General features: G+C 39.6%; 2 protein-coding genes across 2 annotated transcripts in view; both read left to right on the top strand.

Moving 5' to 3' along the window:
• Nucleotides 1-13268: 13268 nt before the first annotated feature.
• Nucleotides 13269-15558, top strand: LOC118420638. The gene is made up of 2 exons (XM_035827502.1): nucleotides 13269-13320; nucleotides 13516-15558. The coding sequence occupies exons 1-2, from the start codon at nucleotides 13317-13319 to the stop codon at nucleotides 15429-15431; spliced, it is 1920 nt and encodes a 639-aa protein (XP_035683395.1). The 5' UTR covers nucleotides 13269-13316; the 3' UTR covers nucleotides 15432-15558.
• A 3345-nt stretch (nucleotides 15559-18903) lies between these two features.
• Nucleotides 18904-19349, top strand: part of LOC118420890 (manganese-transporting ATPase 13A1-like) — a 32649-nt gene continuing 32203 nt past the window's right edge. The window contains exon 1 of the mRNA XM_035827955.1: nucleotides 18904-19195. Coding sequence (XP_035683848.1) covers nucleotides 18941-19195 — 255 coding nt within the window. The 5' untranslated portion in view covers nucleotides 18904-18940. The remainder of the gene's footprint in view (nucleotides 19196-19349) is intronic.

Here is a 19349-nt window from a genome sequence, read left to right as displayed (position 1 = left end):
TATTGATCTCTTGCCTTTTTTGAGGAACGTTTTTTGTTCCCTTGTCCGAGTGCAAGAGTTCATGGGAGTATTATCATAGATTTATTCACCGTCGATCGCACAAGACTCGCTTATATGTTAGGGGGGCAGATTTTGGGCGAAAAATACGCAAGACCATCTTAAGATCTTATAGTCAGCCGACCTTCCTGCGATCGCGAAGTACGTCCGAAGATCGTATATAATGTGAGGGGGGGGGGGGGGGTATATGCACTCGGTTGCGCGATGCTGCGCTTTTAACGCGGTAGCTATTCTTATAATCGATGTAATAATTTCAGAAATCACCCCTATATTCTCGGTATATAGTGGATCAGTTCCTGGGTTTGGTAATTAGTTTATCTCCAAGCAGATATGGGGGATATGTGTTGTCTAATGTACAGAACAGCTGTCGCGCGGTAGAGGAATCCCTAAAAAGATGTTAGACTCTGGCTATCTATCACATTGCATTGGTCAGTGCCAGTGTTATGATAAACAAGTACATTCCTTGTACTGGTAAGCTATCAATAATAGCAGGGCTACATTTTCTTTCCTGTTTGTCGTTATTTATTTGTCTGTTTTTTTTTTTTTCAGTTGACAGAATACAATTAATATGTATGTACAATCTCATATTCTATTGAGCGCATGCGTGATCATGATGGATCCCTCGGATAGGACGTTAAATGGAGGTCCCTTGTATGGGGAGAGTCACACCACATGCACGTTAAAGAACCCCTACACGTGCGATGGTGCGGTGTGAGATGGAGCAAACCCTTCTGTCTGCAGTTGGTGATTCACTTCAAATCACACGGACGGGAAACCTGGCGCATCCCCGTCTTGTAATTAGCCAGCGAAAGGGTATGTCACCTCGTAAGGGGCGGTATGACCCCGCCGTGTGTAAACATGTGCGAACATGTGTATGGCGGCTTTGAAGAGGTGACCTTTGACACCTGTTTCGCCATACCCTCTATTATCATCGTATATGGAGAATCATAAATAAATAAAAATAAATGATGAAAATCTCAAGAATACCGTTTGCATTGAGATTATACTATTATACTATCCTAAAGAATAGATTCCAATGCGAATTCTATGGCGAAGGTTTTGGCTCAGTCTAGCACATACGAAATGCTCCCTTCTGTTCATTAGTCTAAACATTGGCTCTGTACGTTGTCCTTGAACGAGAATACATCATTATTGATTATTTTATCGATCGTTTCAAACTCGGTGAATTTGGGGACCTTTGTTCAACCTTAAAACAATTAACTGTGCGGTCAATTTAGTGGAACACGTGGTAAAAATATCCAATAGAACGCTTCATGAATGAAGAGGCCCGTACTAGACTGGGAATCGAGAATACGATTTAATTATTGTAGCTTAATCAGCATCAATTAGTCCACAGCAAGAAATTTTTATGACATCAGCTCTATTAGTTTTTGCCTGGTTTAAGAAAAAAGAAAGAAATTTTTTTCGTCCTCGGGGATGGTCAAATAGACCAAAACAGGCAAACATGTTGTGTTGTAGCCTAATAATAATACTTGTAGAAGTGACGCTAGGGAGGTAGCCATGACTATAGATGCAGAAGTGCAACTTATTGGATAGTTGTAAAAGTGCCACCAAGATGGAAGCCATGAATGTAGTTGCCAACTTGGCAAGTGATACCAGTGTATCACATGTACACTAGTATCACTTTTACTACACTACGAGGGGCGTGCAATTAGTAATGGTCCTGACCCATTTCCCATAGCAGGAGATTAATGAAACTTGGCACAGTTATTAGTCTTTCTCTTCATAGGAATCACCCAGAGTTATGCATTTCTCCCATCGTTTGATGCAGCTCTGGACACCGATTTTGTAGGACACCCCAGGTTGGTCCTCCAACTGATGCCTCATCAATGGCACAAGAGGGACGACCAGGTCTGGGAGCTGTTTCCACAGACTTCCAGCCACGTTTGAATTCAGGATGCCAGCGTTTTACAAGGTCATATGATGGGGCATCATCACCATAAGTTTCATTTATTTCATCAAAAGTCTTCTTTGGTGTGCGTCCTTTCAAATACTAAAACCGGATCACTGCGCGACACTCAACTGGTTCCATTTCACACCTGGTCCATTTCGCACCTGACTAAGTTCAAACACCAGTAAATCAGAAACCACAATTAGTTCAGAGCTGTCTTTTGCAACATAACCCATAGAGATATGAATTATTACACATACAAAATTTCATTTAGATCAGACAACTGGAAGTGGGTCAGGACCATTACTTATTGCACGCCCCTCGTAGTTCACTTCTTTGATACAGGAATGAATGCCTTAGTAGTTGTGATGGCACGTTTTGTCACTTCAAATCATGTTACGACGTTTATGGTGTCTATTTTGAAAATGTAGCCATTTTGTTACCTCCATGAAATGTCATGGAGGTTATATTTTACCCAGCGTTTGTCTGTCTGTCTGTCTGTCTGTGTGTGTGTAAACAAGATAACTCAAGAACGGCTGGATGGATTGGTTTCATACTTGGTGTGTTGGTAGGGTGTGATGAAAGCTGGAAATGATTAGATTTTGGGCCACCTAGCGGCTCCCCTTGGTACTGCAGCGCAACTTCCGGTTTTGCTATCTCGGTGTTCTTAACATGCTATGGTCACGATTTTTGAGTATTAGATAGCTCTTGTGTTCAGGAAAAAATGACATAAGTTTGGGCCCCCTAGCGTCTAGTTTTGGGATAGCAGGGGCATTTTTGTCAAAAACTTCTGAAGACGATAACTCAAGAAGGGAACAACGGATTTGCATGATTTTTGGTATGTAGGTACCGTAGACAATGTTGTACAAGATAAAATACTAATTATGCAAAATAGGAATACATTTGCATAATTAATGAGAACATTCTATCATAGCAGTTTTTTCAATGTATCTCTTGTCCCGGACGTGATATGGTCGACACATTTTGGTGGTAGATAGCTTTTAGCATCATGACAAAGTGGGGCTAGTTTCATTCCCCTAACGTTTAATTGTGGAACTGCAGGGGTGTTTTTGTCAAGACACTCCAAAGAGGATAACTGCAGAAAGGAACGACGGATTGCCTGCATTTTAGGTATGCAGGTAGCTTGGGCAAAGATGTTCATAATGATATGCATCCTATGCAAATGAGGGCTTAATTTGCATAATTAATGAGAAAATTGTATAATTCCATTGTTTGCAATAACTGGACTTCAATAAATGTAACACTTGTTAATTATGATAGGTGGAATATAAGCAGATACCAAATATGGTAATGAGGAACTTATTTGCATAATTTATGTAAAAATTGCAAAACCGCTTTATGATTAATAATGGGAATTTTATAATTGTGACATGTGTACGTTAGTCAATGATGAACAACACCATGCATAAATTATGTTAATGTGTTAATCAATTGCATGAAATTTACGAAAACTCTAAATTTTCATGGAGGTATGAGGTCGCCGAACTCTAGTTTTTTATCCATCTTGATTTTTTTCGCGCTGTCTCATTATTTTTGCCCTCTGCATAGGATGTCATCCATAAAATGCTGTGGCCTTACCTATAGAGCCAGTAGGTTTTAAAATATACAACTTACATGTCGTCGACACAAAATACTTCATCGCCACAAATGAATCATTACCAATCAACATAAACCTTGATGAGACCTAACGGTCGAATCAATTCAAATTTGTTTTTATAACGGTCTCGTCAGGTTGTAACCTACAGTAATGCCGAGACGCAATGCGCCCAGTGTTGCCTGTGCTATCAAATGAACATAGACGTCAGCATATTTATACTTCCTCCTCTTGGGACGACGGTTACTTCTTTGACGGCAATGCAAGGCTCATTCGATAGCTACAAAGATTTCACAATTTGCGCCAGCGAAACAGATAAGAAGTTTTTTCGATCGCCTTTGATACACAAAACTAATTGTGTTACCTGGAATAGAAAAGAGCAAAAGTCAGCAAAAACGACTCTGGTTGAAGAGATTATGTCCACGGTACCCGTAAGGTCGGTAATCTTCGTGTGACCCGAGTCTAATGTCGCCATTCGGGATTACAGATAATGCCGTGTTCCGTGTAACTGTCGTGATACTGTCGTAAATTGTAATTAATGGGTGCTTATAGAGGTCACGGAAGTGTCATTTCGCCCAGGGCGGTATTCGTCCTACGTGTCGATAGATCCGAACGGCTGATGTATAGAGATGTATAGTAATCACCAACCTGAACCGCCTAGCTGACACAACCGAAGAGGGAGGGGCGTGATATAGTTATGTGATTTTCTTTTGGAACCCATTAAGTTTTTCAGTATAGTTCAACTGATCACAGCAGTATGATGTGTGTTTGTTTGTTTGCTTGCTTATTTATTTTACCAGAGCCCCAAAGGTGACATATCGCCATCAAATAAAATAAAATTAAAGTCCCCAGGAGGTAACCTCAGGTATACACGTTCATATTTTGGAGATTGTCTATGACGAAAAATTCTTTTATTTGCTTCAAAAACCTAAAGTAGTCACGCGGTCAACTACAAGCTATGACAAAGTAGGAGTACAAGATATATGATCGTTAAATTCTACTTACTGAATGATGATGGCTAACACAATCAAAAAAAACCTGTAATATCGTGTTGTATCAGTTGGGACTAATGGTCTCGGTGTTTCCGTGTTTATTATCTGAATATTTAATGTATTTGTCTATTTCTACATTGTGAGATATATTTAGAAATGCTTGTGGTATCGAATCTATACAAATCTGTTGTACAACGTAGGCAAAGAAATACATTTGACGGCAATCGTGTTGCTAATAATATCCCTGTCTACTTTTCGTTTCTAATAGCTAATAGCGTCTGCTCTCATCCTATTAACCGTAAGTCCTTGGCATCTTCGGTGTACTTATCGTCTGCTTGTGCTTAGATGTTAATGGGGTGTTCTTACAGTATATGTTGTAAGTTAAACCCCCCTGCCTTACCGTTGTCGATGAGCAGCTTTAGCGGTAGCATCAGTAACATTACTTTACAAGACATACCGGCTATGGCATTAGCATATACGTCTATGGGTGAGAATCTCTAAGAATATCTACATACCTATTTTTTTTCTAAATCTAGCCCAAAGCTTGCGCAATGATCTTAATGTCGATAAAAAATACCCGATAAAAAGTACAGTGGCTTTTGTTTGGTCCACTATAAACTACAAAAAAAATACAGAATAGATATTAAAATTCTACTAATTAAACAATATAGGATAATAAAATTTAATTATTAGACAATGTAGCATGATGATAAAATCTCCATACAATCAGGTAGGGCTAAACTTGAGTGTCACTATCTTTTCTAATTACAAAGCAATCTTTTATGTAGTTACCATCTTAGCATTATAATAGCTGTCGTATTCAAAGATATAGTCATATCTAATTCTGGTATCTAGTATCTTGAAATCTGTAGTATTAAGAAATGGTAATGTGAATAACTTATTGCGTAACATATAACGTTACATAGGGCACTCTACGATGAAATGAAATTCATTTTCAATTTACTTTCAACAAAATGGGCAGAACATTTGGTCGGGGGCTACATTGTGGTATTTTCCTGTTTCAATATTCAATTTATTACTACTGATTCTTAACTATGTTATGGATTTATGAATTTCGAAGTTTGATATAGATGAGGTGAATTTCTTGTCGTGATATTTCGGTCAAGGTTAAAACATTCAGAATATATTGACATTCATTCTTTACGAATACTCTCGTGAGTATGCCATAAAATTCTAAACTCAAGACCTCTCGACACTTTCGGGAGTCCAATAGCCTTTAATTGAAATATGATGCCTCTTCGTTTACTCTTCCTTTGATATGAATCCCTGGTAGGGATTTTATGATAGCCCGTGGGCCTACTTTGTTCAACCTACTTAGGCCCAAATCCCGTGGCAGATGTGAACGTAGATTAAAGTATCTCAACGGATTAGAGTATGGATCAATATATCTCAGGAATTCTATTGATTAGCCCTAAATGTTGCTTTATGTTGCTACAAGGCTGATAAAAAAAAAGACCGTAAGAACCTCATGAATATGCTAATCGTTTCAAACGACCAAGCTGGGCTATAAACGTAAGTCGGAGATCAAACTTTTCATATTTGACATTTTCTATCCTAAAGCTCTCACAACTCCGGTATGATTCTGCATGATGCTGTCAAAAGGCTTTCCTGAAGTTGTCTTAATTATAATCTTGACAGGCTTCCAAGAAATCTTGACAAGCTTACAAGAACTCGTTGTCATTGAGTTTACCGAAGGAACTTGAAATTGTCTTATAATAATCCTGCATATGACTCTTTTCAAGAACTCACATTTGACAGATCATCAGTTCTAAAGCTCTTTTGAATTCTGCAGTTACTACATATATCCGCAACTCAATACTGTTTGAAAGATTGCCGTACGTTGTCTTTGGCCTTACCGAAGGAACTTGAAGTTGTCTTAATTATGATCTTGACAGCTTCCAAGAACTTATATTTGACAGAGTTTATCCTAACGCTCCTTTGAGTTCTGCCGTTACCAGCATATATCCGCAACTCAATACTGTTTGAAAGATTGCCATTGTCTTTGGCCTTACCGAAGGAACTTGAAGTTGTCTTAATTATAATCTTGACAGCTTATATCCGCAACTCAATGCTCTTCGAAAGATTGCCGTTGTCATTGAGTGTCTGAAGGAACTTGAAAATAATCTTGACAGCTTTCAAGAACTTATATTTGACAGTGTGTAAAGCTCTTATTTGAATTTTGCAATTACTAGCATATATCCGCAACTCAATGCTGTTTGAAAGATTGCCGTTGTCATTGAGTTTACCGAAGGAACTTGAAGTTGTCTTATAATATTGACAGCTTTCAAGAACTCATATTTGACAATGTGTAAAGCTCTTATTTGAATTCTGCAATTACTAGCATATATCCGCAACTCAATGCTGTTTGATTGCCGAAAGATTGCCGTTGTCTTTGGCCTTACCGAAGGAACTTGAAGTTGTCTTAATTATAATCTTGACAGCTTCCAAGAACTCATATTTGACAGAGTTTATCCTAACGCTCCTTTGAGTTCTGCCGTTACCAGCATATATCCACAACTCAATACTGTTTGAAAGATTGGCGTTGTCTTTGGCCTTACCGAAGGAACTTGAAGTTGTCTTTATTATAATCTTGACAGCTTCCATGAACTCATATTTGACAGAGTTTATCCTAACGCTTCTTTGAGTTCTAAACTCTGTCAAATATGAGAGCTTGACAGTTTCCATGAACTCATATTTGACAGAGTTTATCCTAACGCTTCTTTGAGTTCTAACCGGTACAATGGCCTAGTGGGTAGAGTGGCCTTGCATTCGGTAGGTCGTGAGTTCGATCCCCGGCCGAGTCATACCAAAGACTCTAAAAATGGTACATGCTTCTTTCTCTGCTAAGCACTCAGCACTAATGAGGAAGAGTATGGAAGTTAAACACAAATCACTACCAGCGGACCAGCCCCCTGCTGTAGTGGCTTGCACATGTGTGGCCCAAGGGCTTCGAAGTGGGGATGGGCGCCACCCTACGCGTCTGTAGATGCATGGGCAAACTTTAACTTTAACTTTAACTTTGAGTTCTGCCGTTACCAGCATATATCCGCATCTCAATGTTCTTCGAAAGATTGCCGTTGTCATTGAGTGTCTGAAGGAACTTGAAAATAATCCTGACAGCTTTCAAGAACTTATATTTGACAGTGTGTAAAGCTCTTATTTGAATTCTGCAGTTATTAGCATATATCCGAAACGCAATGCTGTTTGAAAGATTACCGTTGTCATTGAGTTTTACGTTTTTAAGAATTTCTTGTAATCTCTTGCTCTTGCATAACTCCCTAGAAACTAGCTCGTTCTTTCCCCCCGAATCTTTCACGGTTTATTCGGCCCGATTCATTCTTTCAAGAACTCATATTTGACAGTTTTTATCCTAAATCTCTTTTGAACTCTACATGCGTTACTAGCATGTATTCGCAACTCAATTCTGTTTGAAAGATTACCGTTGTCATTGAGTTTTACGTTTTTAAGAATTTCTTGTAATCTCTCGCTCTTGCATAACTCCCTAGAAACTAGCTCGTTCTTTCTCCCCGAATCTTTCACGGTTTATTCGGCCCGATTAATTCTTTCAAGAACTCATATTTGACAGTTTTTATCCTAAATCTCTTTTGAACTCTGCATGCGTTACTAGCATGTATTCGCAACTCAATGCTGTTTGAAAAATTCCCGTTGTCATTGAATTTACCGAAGGAACGAATTTCTTGTCATCCGTTGCTCTTACGCAACTCCCTAGAAAGTAGCCCGTTCCTTCCCCCCGAATCTTTCACGATTCATTCTGCCTCCGCTGCCATATTTCTTACTTTAAGTACGGCTGAAAGCTGGAAGGTGCAAAGCCGTTAAGACCTTCCCATGCCCGAAGGATAAGACGGGCCATTACCCGTCCGTGGAACGGGCACTCTGCTCAACATCAGACGCTCTTTACACACTTTCAACATAATGGTCATCAATCTCCTTCTGACGTTCCAAATCCCTTAAGTATAGGAATCAAAGGAAACTTTTCTGTTGCGCAAAAATGTGTTCCTAAGATAAGACTCGCAAGGGTAACGAGGTAGACCATCTTTTAGAACATCCTACCATTACCCTGCTTAGCACAGGGCCATTACATCTGTTAGCGTGGCCGAATGTGTTCTTTTATGTTTTTCGCCGAAAGAAATTCTCTTGGCATTTTGGGAAGCAAATCACCAAGAAAAATGACATTTCTTTCATAAATTTCGTTTTCTTTGTGATATATGTACAATACGACCTCTGATTTTGATATAACTTTGACTATTCAGGTTGAGACAAATACAATACATGGTGAACAGCAGGCTGATATTGTGACAGATATTACTAAATAGCATCTAATGAGCGTTTCTACTATATACACAAACCACAGGGTGTTTGACTTGATATAAACACGCTGATATGCTTTAACAGATTGTCGTACGTCGTTTAGGTATTTTCAGGGTGAAGGTTTAGTCTATTTTCCATATGTTCTCCTTAGTTTCTTTCCCCCGTATGCCATACCCTGCCGCCATTCCACACAAGTTTTATACCAGACTGTATTATTCTTTGGTGGTAATCTTTCTTTAACCGTAGCGTTGTGTAGCGTATCCCACCAATTACCTCATATTCGTCACACAAACTGCTCAGGAAAGATGGAGCAAATTGCCCTTGAAGTATCCGTCGACAGTAAAGATGATATCTCACTGCACTTGGGGCACCGGTGCGGCACTGTGGGGTTCGCTCACTGCGTCACTGTTGTGTTGTTTTCGCCCATTTTTTTTCATAATTTAGATATTGCGTAATAATACGTAAACGTGTGACTTAGAAGACAGCAAAATACACAAAACGTTAGAAAACTCTTTATCTCTGGAATTCGTTGAGTGATCTTTCGAACCCCGCAGTGCCGCAGCGGTGCCCCATGTGCAGTGAGATACCACCTTAACCTTAAAGCATTATCCTCTGGATTCACGTGAGAATACAAAGTTAAATTGTACTCTCTCTGCGCTGAAGGCTAGATCTAATAACAACGATAACTACGATACATGGTGGACTACGTCTCGTACAATCCATTCTAATTTAGTCGTACTAATGACAACACTTATCATGGCTGCTTTCACAAGGCTGTTTTTCGAGTAAAATCAGTAGAATATGTTAGTCTTGAAGTAGTCATTCTTGAACTAGTAAATATCCAACACAAAAATTGGACTCGCCCAAATTTTCGACTGAACAGCACCAGTCTTTGTCAAGGAATGAACAATCGACTGTAGATAGAACACGTGACTTAGTGAGCAGTGGATCATAAGTTGCAGAAAGTCTATGGCGCCCACCGTCTCTGTTTTTTCCGTGACAAAGACTGGAGCTGTTCAGTCTAAAATTTGGGTGAGTCCAATTTTTTTGTTGGATATTATAGTTTAAACTTCTTCAAGAGTCTTCGTTTTAACATTATTGTTTCTTGGCTCGTTTTTGCTTGCTTCTTTTATGCAATTTTTCAGCATATGGTGTGAATAAAGTTACGACCTCGGTGTAATTTATTAACAATATATCATCAAGCTGCCTTGAGTTCGGTAATGAAACTTTGCTTTGGCATAATTGACTCCGTTCCAGTTGATATTATTGCTAGCAATAATATTTCCTAATTAACAGTGCGACTGATATCAATGCTTTCCTGCGGGAATGTGTCGTTTTTCTATTACGATTTTGAAATTTAATTTTGCACTGCGTGTATTCTCCGGAAGTAATTGATAGCGAAATACATGCAAGACCATATTTCAATAAAAACGTATTCTGTATGCGCAACCCAAGCGGATTAGATTCTAGCTAATACGTGCAGACATTGTAATTTTTGAAATCTTCTGTTCCATCTTGGTGTATGTAATATCCCACAGTACATAGATTACTAATGATACATTAGTCACTAAAAGTGATGGGATCTTTATCCCCTAGGGAAAGGAATCCGTCCTTAAGTGTGGAGTAAGAATCTCGTATATCATGCTATACGTCTCGTATCTTTAGCTGTTCACAATTAGTTTCTGTTAGGATCTCCTAGAATGAATTGTGTATCAGTCATTTACATGGAACGAAGATCATTATCGATACATATTTTTGCTTGTAAATCATAGCCTGAATTCGAATTCTTGCTTGCCGTTTGGTGCCTTTTGTAGTAACTATGCCGCATACTACCCTCTAATTTAAGCGTGTTTGGTAGTATATATTTATACTAGTTCAGTACATTGTCTAATTCAGGGGGTATGTACAGGGGGGTAGCAATCAAAGATTTACCATATTTTTTACATTTTCATATTCAGATGGACCGTCTCCTTATTTCTAGGGGCGTATTTCATAAAAAACTGCATTTTTGCAGCATATATCACCTACTTATAGATGCATGTACAATACTGTTGCTAATAAGTTTCAGTCTATTCAATGAGCATGAGTCACTTTCCTTCTGTTTTAAAAAAGGCGAGAATGAAATTTTCGTCTGTTTTTTTTTTCAAAGCTGACAATTTTGTGTGGATTCTAAATCTCGAAACATTGAAAAACATATAAGCTTAAGAAATCGTTGTATTGCAAAACATAGGATTACATGTATATTCTAGGCTGGATTGCGTCATACATGAATCGCAAGGAGGATTTTCGATCGTACATTATACAACTAACTGCGGCATGCTATGTTTCATTCATCTGTATCAATTTCATTCCCTATGAACATGGCCTTAACTACTGTAACTGTTGCTTGTATAACGCTAATTCACCTCTATTGTTTCTGAAAACATGATATTTAGGGATATCAAGTCGAAGGACTGTGGCAACAGATTGCAATACACAATGTGTACATGCAAATTTTGTTCGTTCTATGTATCCGTTTGACCAGTGTACCGTTGTATGTATCCGTCTGTACCAGTTGGAAACCACAGCGTTCGACGCGATACCCCTAACTAAAAATAACGGATATAGGTCACCAAACGGATAAACGTGATCTAACTGTATTGTCACAACAGCACAAGACATTTCAGTAAATACTGACTTCTGCAAGCGTGTACACATTTTTTATATTAGTATATAGGGGTGCGTACCTAAACTCATATTCAGGTTCAGGTCCGGATTCAGGTCCAGCACTTCAGGTTCAGGTCCGGACTTTAAGTCCGGACCTGAACCTATCATTGCATATTGTGTGCACTGGCTAGAAAGTGTTCTTTTTTGAGGAGAGGGGATGGTGCATATAAAATTATACGTCAGCATGAATTGAAATGCACTGTGAAAAATGCATGCAAATTACATACAGCCAGTGTAAACACGAACTGTTTTTTGTCTTTTTGAAAGTTTTCACAGTGCAAATTTCACTGTCTATGGAAGGCTTTAGATGGTTTAGAACAAAAAAAAAAGGAAAATAAGTAACAGATAGCTTTTTGCAAGTCCGGACTTGGCTCCGGACATTCCGGGTTTTTTTTTTGGACTTGGACCTAAACATTTTTAGGTCCAAGATCAAGTCCGGGCATTAGGTACGCACCACTATTAGTATATGTCTTTTTTAATGTATAGACAGTTCACGCCTTTGGCAATCACGTACTGACGCATCACTAATAACACCCGCCTATTTTATTAGATGCCAAAATTGATGTTCGTTTAATGGGATTCGTCTTCTATACCAAACAATTGCAACTTCAGAAATATTGTCGCCTCCCAAACAATACGCTCCTACATTGAACCACCACATTCAGACTGTTTTCGGTATAAATTGCGTCTAGTAATGGGATACACAGCTTTGTAATTCCAAATCTAGTCCAGGCTGTCAAAAAGCACGCGGGTATAATGTACGTTTTACTTCTTTATCTGCACGTGAGGAATGACCGAGTGTAAATTAATGGCAGAGAAAAGCTATTTCGCTGACTATAAAGTCCTTCGGTAATTGGAACATAAATAATGTTAAGCTTCTGTCCTAGTTTCGGTTCATGTTGTTCGACGTGGGTGCGATTCAAGAAAATTGTTGACATTATCAAATTTTCTCAAAAAGATCTGATGCGAAGTCGACTTAAAAATACCCTGTTTTCTGTGTCGTAGAAGCTGGTGGTAAAGACAGGGTTTAGGAAATTATGATACAATTCTTAACTTTATAACCGTACAGAAAATTAAAGCGATCACTCACAAGCTCTCTAAAATGTGTCCTCTGAATCTTTACAAGTTATGTTACAGTAATGACTCAAAGCCTATGTCACACATCTAGACCAGAATTGTGATGTCAGCAAAAGGTCAAAAGTGCATGAAAGTCGGTATCGGCCCCCGTCACAGTTGAGGGAAAGTTGGTCTGGAGGTGTGACATAGGCTTTGGGTCATTACAACTCCAAAAGGATCAGAGGAATGATAGAAATACGCGCTTTGATTTTGTATATTTGTATACGGTTTATATTAAGTTTAAATTGTATCACAATGTTAATTACCGTTACAGATGAACTTACATCCGAGATTTATGAAAGTTCTTTGTACACAACCATGTGTCTTTTTTGTTGCTAGTCGACGCTTCGAAGGACGTCTATAACCTTCCTCAGGGCAATACTGACAGATAATACTCGGTATAGTAAACCTAGGTGTCGGTTCTGTAAGAAATAAAAAAGCCGGCAAATATATGTTCCAATCTATTGTTGCTCTATGAAATGATTGTGGCAAGTCTAATTTGCAGTCACCTTTTCTTTCCTCTACAGAGCTGGAGCTGTCGAGGAAGGTACACGACCCGTGGACTGTAATGCGTAAGAATGCACTGTCATTGTTCATTTGTGATCAGATATGAAGCTAAGTGCAGCATATAAAGTCACCGTTCATTTGTATCGCCAAATACGTGCGACCAATAAATAGGCTTTTTGTAGTCTTCTAACCCTTTTGAATGTCAAAGTTAAACTTTTTATATACATAAAGACGTAATGTTTTTTCTTTTTCTTTTTCAGAACCCTTTAACATCGAAAGTCACTGCACCACAGCATCAGAAGCGTTATTAGGATCAACCAATCAGAGAAGAAGAATAGTTATCTTGAACCGCGCCGGGTACCTGGGATACAACCTCAGCAGGGGATTGGCTGAACAAGGTGACCACGTGACCATGGTTGGTGATGCAGACGACAGTTACCTGGCTGCCATAGTCAGAAGACATCGAAACGATTCAGAAAGGATTCCTGGTGGAAAATTTTCACATATCACCGGTCAAATTTGTGACCAAGGCTTCTTGAAGCATGTTTTCAGCTTGTATATACCGACCTATGTACTGATTTCACACGTGGACGAATGTACAGAACCCGGTCCAAATAAGGACTTAGTAAGGAGACTAAGTTGTGCAACTAATATACTAGAGGCTGCCAGAAACTTCCAGGGTATACGGGTCGTTACGCTAGGGATAGAGAGCACCAGCCAAGATGAGGATGTTATTTCTAGTGGACCTGTCAAGGAATCCAATACTGGGACTCTCCGGGGTACTGAAATATCAGCAGTTACACATGCTGTCCGCGAAGGGCAGGGGATAGCGTTCAATATCTACAGGAACGTCTATGACTTGACGGTTACAACTGTAGCACTGAAAGTAGTAACCAGAGACAAATACGGACTCTGTTCGCGTGAATTTCATCAAAGCTACAATTATGACCGTCGCTGTGGAACAGTCGGGGCGGATGGAGAGACTTCGGATGGTTCAAAAGATCTCAGTACTGAAGCAGATGTGAAGAGAGACGTAGTTGCAGAAATTGTTCCGAAGCTGGCGGCGATATTGAGGATAAGACACTTGTGCTCTAACTACAGAATACTTGTGGATTTCTCTGGAACAAGAGACAGACTAGTCAGAGGAAAAGTAAAATTTGCTCAAGGCAACGGCAACGGATACGTTCGGAAGAACAAAATTGCGATTCTCTCCAAAAGCGGGATAAAATCACTACACAACGCGCCAGATGACGTCGCGTCTCATATAGATGTCTCCAGATCCACTCATATCAGAGAAACAAGTCGCGGTTGTTCATATAAGTCTTCTGATGACGCCTTACAAGGGTCTGAGCATGTGGGGGAAAGAAATACCAATAAGAACGACGCAGATAACGTCAGAGAAGAAGTACAAAATAAAAGAGACCCCAACGGGAAGGCTGTCAACTGTGCAGACAGAAAAGTTAACCTGGTGCTATCATGCCAGTTTGTGAACTTCAGGAACTCCCGTAAGAAAAGCAGCAGGTTCGAGATCACGAAAATGTGGTACTGGGGTTTGAAAAATAACGGTTTAAAAGCCGCGGTGCTTCACGGGGGATTACGGGAGTCCTACGTTAGAAGAGTATCTGACAGGAACCTGACTTTCTACCGTGTCAACATGAACGAATTCACCAAAAGTGCCAAGTTTTTCGCATTCTTAGACTATCTCTCAGCGCATCCTGACGTCGGAAGGGTGATTCTGACGGACAACTCTGACGTACGGTTTCAAAGGAACCCATTTGAGCTAATGGATTTGTTAGGCGACCGTTTGTACGTAGGAACAGATGTGGACATATACCCCAACATTGCGTCAATGGCGTGGCTTACTAGACGTTTAGAAGAATGTTTTGGACATTTTTTCGCCCAGAGTAAAGAATTTCCCACCCTGACACAGATGCCTTATGTCTATAACGCAGGAGTAATAGGTGGCCCCCGCCATCTTGTCATGCAACTTCTGGAGAAATTGACCTTTGTACTCGACGGGGTCAACCCAAAGGCCAAGAACATTTGCAACATGGCGGCCCTAAACATGGTGTTGCACAAATATTTTGCTGACAAAGTTTTTACAGGATTTCCATGGAATAGTAGATATTTGAGAAGACAGAAGAAGCCAAAGGGAGTTTATGTGATACACAAGTAGTATCGCGCATACAAATCTATCGAATCCTTGTCGTATATATCTGAAACTAGTCACAAATCAATAAATGCCAATGGAAAATGTGATCATATTCTGTTTTAATCATAAATTGATTTTTATATACAATTTCATTTTTCTTGATGGATCTTGATTTTTATTCAGTACATATCAATAAACGTTGTTGAATATATGATCTGAGCCCTCCGGTTATTTTATGTCCCACTTCAATTCGGCCTATACTCCAAATGTTTTTATATAGGATACAGTGCAATAACAATGAATAATCATAAAGGAGTATATATTGCTAGACAGATATGGTCGTTCTATAGTGCCAACAAGGCAAATACAAACGAGTCAACGCAGCTATAGAATAGGGGTGGGTACCGGTACGGTGTACCAGTACAAACCCATTTTTTTCTTGTTGGACCGGTTCAGAAAAACTGGATCTGAAAAAATCAGTTCAACAAAATGAACAGATTATACCGGCAGGCGTTCACACGTTTTCAGGCTTATAGGTCCAAGAAAAGAAGAAGAGTGAAGTAGAGGAGAGTTGATAGTCATTTGACCAGGCTTCTACGGTCAAACTTGGTCTAAAGTAGAGGCAGCGTTGTTTACATGACTTGGATAAATTCGCCAATGAACGTCAGATATTCCACCAAACGGGAACCTTCGTAGCAAAATGGACCGTTGTTTTGAGTATTGCCCATTCACATGTTTTCATCTAGGATTAGGTCCAGGTTCAGGTCCGGACCTGATCCTCTGGCCTGAACCAGACCTGTCCCTAAATCTTCTGTACCGGTACCCACCCCTATACTACAGAACCTTCCATATCGCTCAAATATTCCAATCTGATACGATGTTACACATTTATCTTGCTGTCGGGTGATTTTATAGCTACCATCAAAGAAATCTTCAAAGGAAACGTTGCAAAGTAATCCAAACTCCAAATTCACATGGGGAACTTCATAATGACTTGTATATATTCATATCTAAGTTAGATACGAATATGTGCAGGTCAATACGAGGTTTCCAATGATAATCGAAGACAAATTTCGAAATAGTGGATTAATGTTCGCGGTTTTCGCGGCGGCCGCTTCACCGCGAATCTAAAAACACCGCGAACATTTTTTCCATAACAGTAAGAGACTACAGTGCATGGTGCTACCGCGAAATTAAAACCACCGCGAAAAGTCCATTTTCCCGCTACCGCGAAATTAAATCCCCGCGAACTTAAATGCATTTACAGTATCCAAAGATTTCCCCTTGTACCATGAATGCAGCATAATGCTTGAAATTAACTTAATATGAAGACTATTGGTTTTTGTCCTGATTATGTGACTGGTAAAGATGTATACGTTTCCTCTGCTTAAAACCTACATTTTTGGAGGAAGAAATGTGAGTACAAAGTGTCATATTTTTGCTAGAATTGCTAAGACATGAAAGACATTATTCACATGAAATCAACAAAAACAAACATAGTTCTTGAACTAGTTGAACTGTAAAATCCAACACAAAAATTAGTCTTACCCACGTGCACATTTTCGACAGAACAGCACCAGTCTTTGTCAAGGAATGAATAATCCACTGCTGCCGTGACGTCACGTTAGGCAGATAGAACACGTGACTCGGTGACAAGTGGATCATAGGTTTCAGGAAGTCTATTTCGCCCACCGTTTGTTTCTGTTCAGGGATGATTGTAAGGCAGTGATAAAGATGGCTTCTTTAATCGAAAATTTGGTCCAATTTTTGTGTTGGATTTTGCAGTTCATGAATTCAACTAGTTCAAGAATGACTTCTACCAACACAGATGAATTTTCAAGTTAATAGATATAGTTATAACACAATTGAAGGGTATAGTCTTGGAGAACTTTCAAATTTACAAAAGAGCAGCAAATGTCAACAGAAACTGTGACCCATCCAATGAGCATGAAAAGTAACAGGCGTGCTGATATCGATCCAAGCACTGTTCAGATAATAACTTCTCTCCTCAGTAAAATACTGTAGCTGACCCAAAAGGTCACGCGCAATGCTGTTTTGCCTTCTTTTGTAGTTGGAGAAAAATCAATATGAAATCTGCGTCTATTGTGCGACACAATTATCACAAATGAATAGCTGATTTGGAGCGTATTCAGACAAATGTAAGGCAACAACTGGTAATGGTTTCTCCATTACCTTGGATGAGTGGCCTAATAAAAGAGCAGCCCGTGGCGTATAGATCCGTTGTAATGGAATACACATAGTCGAGCCACCAGTAGTCGGTCTACTGTAAAAATCATTTCTATATGGTAAGGATGTGTTCTAGTTAATGGTCCGTTATAGTGAAAGTCAAAGTTAAAGTTGCCCGTAAATCTGTAACAGATGCTTAGGGGTGGTGCCCATCTCCATTTCTGTAGCCCATGGGCCATACATCTGTGCAAGCCACTGCAACAAGAGGCCAATCCGCTGGTAGCTTATGTGTGTCTTCCAAATAAATGCGGAGTGCTAAGCAGTGTATCATTTTTAAAGTCTTTGTATGACTCGGCCGGGGATCGAACTTGATCAGGACGTCGACCTACCGAATGCAAGGCGAACACTCTACCCATTTGGCCATAGAATCCGTTGTAGTGCAATTTTAATAGAAATAGTTACCTGGTGACTAAGTATGTACATAATACGTAAATTCTTTCAAAAAGAGCTAGCATCGAGAGCATCACGCAAAAACAGGTGAAATCCCAAATGGTGGATAATGAACATGTTAAAACAGAATTCAGAACTTGAATCTACAAAAGGCAGCCAGCTTCTTTAGACATTGAAACCTTAAAGGATCTGATATCATTTTGATACAGATTTTGAATGATCTTTTAGAAAACTTCTGGTGGGTAGCAACAGGTAGACATGGAAGTGGTTTTGTCACCTTTAATAGAATGGAGACTTCATTAAGGTGATATCTTTCCTTACTCACCCGTCCTCAGAGGAATACCCATAACAAATTTGTTTGGTGATGCCTAGATCTAAGCTGGGGTACTCCGTATATATTGGTCGCTATAAAATCAAGCCACTAGGGGCATGACTTTGTATCCATAGGTTGCAGTAAGGTCACCTATCGACAGACTTTAGTATTACAAGGTGATGGTCAGAGGATTGTTCATCATTTCAACATATCTCAACCAACAAGTCTTCAACATGTGTGTTTTTCTAATCGCCTCTTTTACTTTGAATTAATTCCAAGGCATATCGGCGGTAACGTTATGAGTAGAGTTATATCTCTTGACATAAAAACAACAAGACAATTTAACGTCAAAGTTCATAACATCACCATCATTTGTTCTCAAATATACTTGAATCTACAAGCCAAGACGATGTTAAAGCCACCCATTTGGAATTCCGAAAGTCTGCGTTTCGGATGGTTGGCTAAGTCTTCATTACTTACTTAGGGAAGGGTTTATCCTCCACGAAGATAGATTACAGTTGGCTCATACTCTACTACTTCTTGGGTCAAAGGTCAGCTCCATCATTTCCGCGGAACATCCAACATGGCGCCATCCATTGACGATTTAGTGCAGCGGGTTTCCCTCTACAATCTGCGCCCGTTCCTCTTGCATTTATACGTGGCGCCTTTCCTAGTCATCTACGCCGTCTGGCTGTACGTTTGGCTGGGAGTTTACGGCGTTGGAGAGTATTTTGAGGCCGGTTTGATCGCTCTAGCCGTGATCGGCATCGTGCAGATTTTGTCGTGTCTGTTTTGCCACTGGTCGGTCCACGTCAGGTGTTCATTTATATGTAACAAGGTGAGGATAATTTTACGTTGTCAAAATGTTGTCTTGATTTCTGTTGATTTGCTTCCTGTTATTACGAATGTTCGTACAGAATACTGTCTAAGATGATTATGTTATGATTTGTAGCAGCATGTAACTTTGGATGGGGGTGGGGGGGTGCAGGGGG

Source organism: Branchiostoma floridae, chromosome 8 (assembly GCF_000003815.2).
Source record: "Branchiostoma floridae strain S238N-H82 chromosome 8, Bfl_VNyyK, whole genome shotgun sequence".
Lineage (NCBI taxonomy): Eukaryota > Metazoa > Chordata > Leptocardii > Amphioxiformes > Branchiostomatidae > Branchiostoma > Branchiostoma floridae.
Note: the sequence above shows the minus strand (reverse complement) of the source record. Positions and strands in the feature narration are given on the sequence as shown.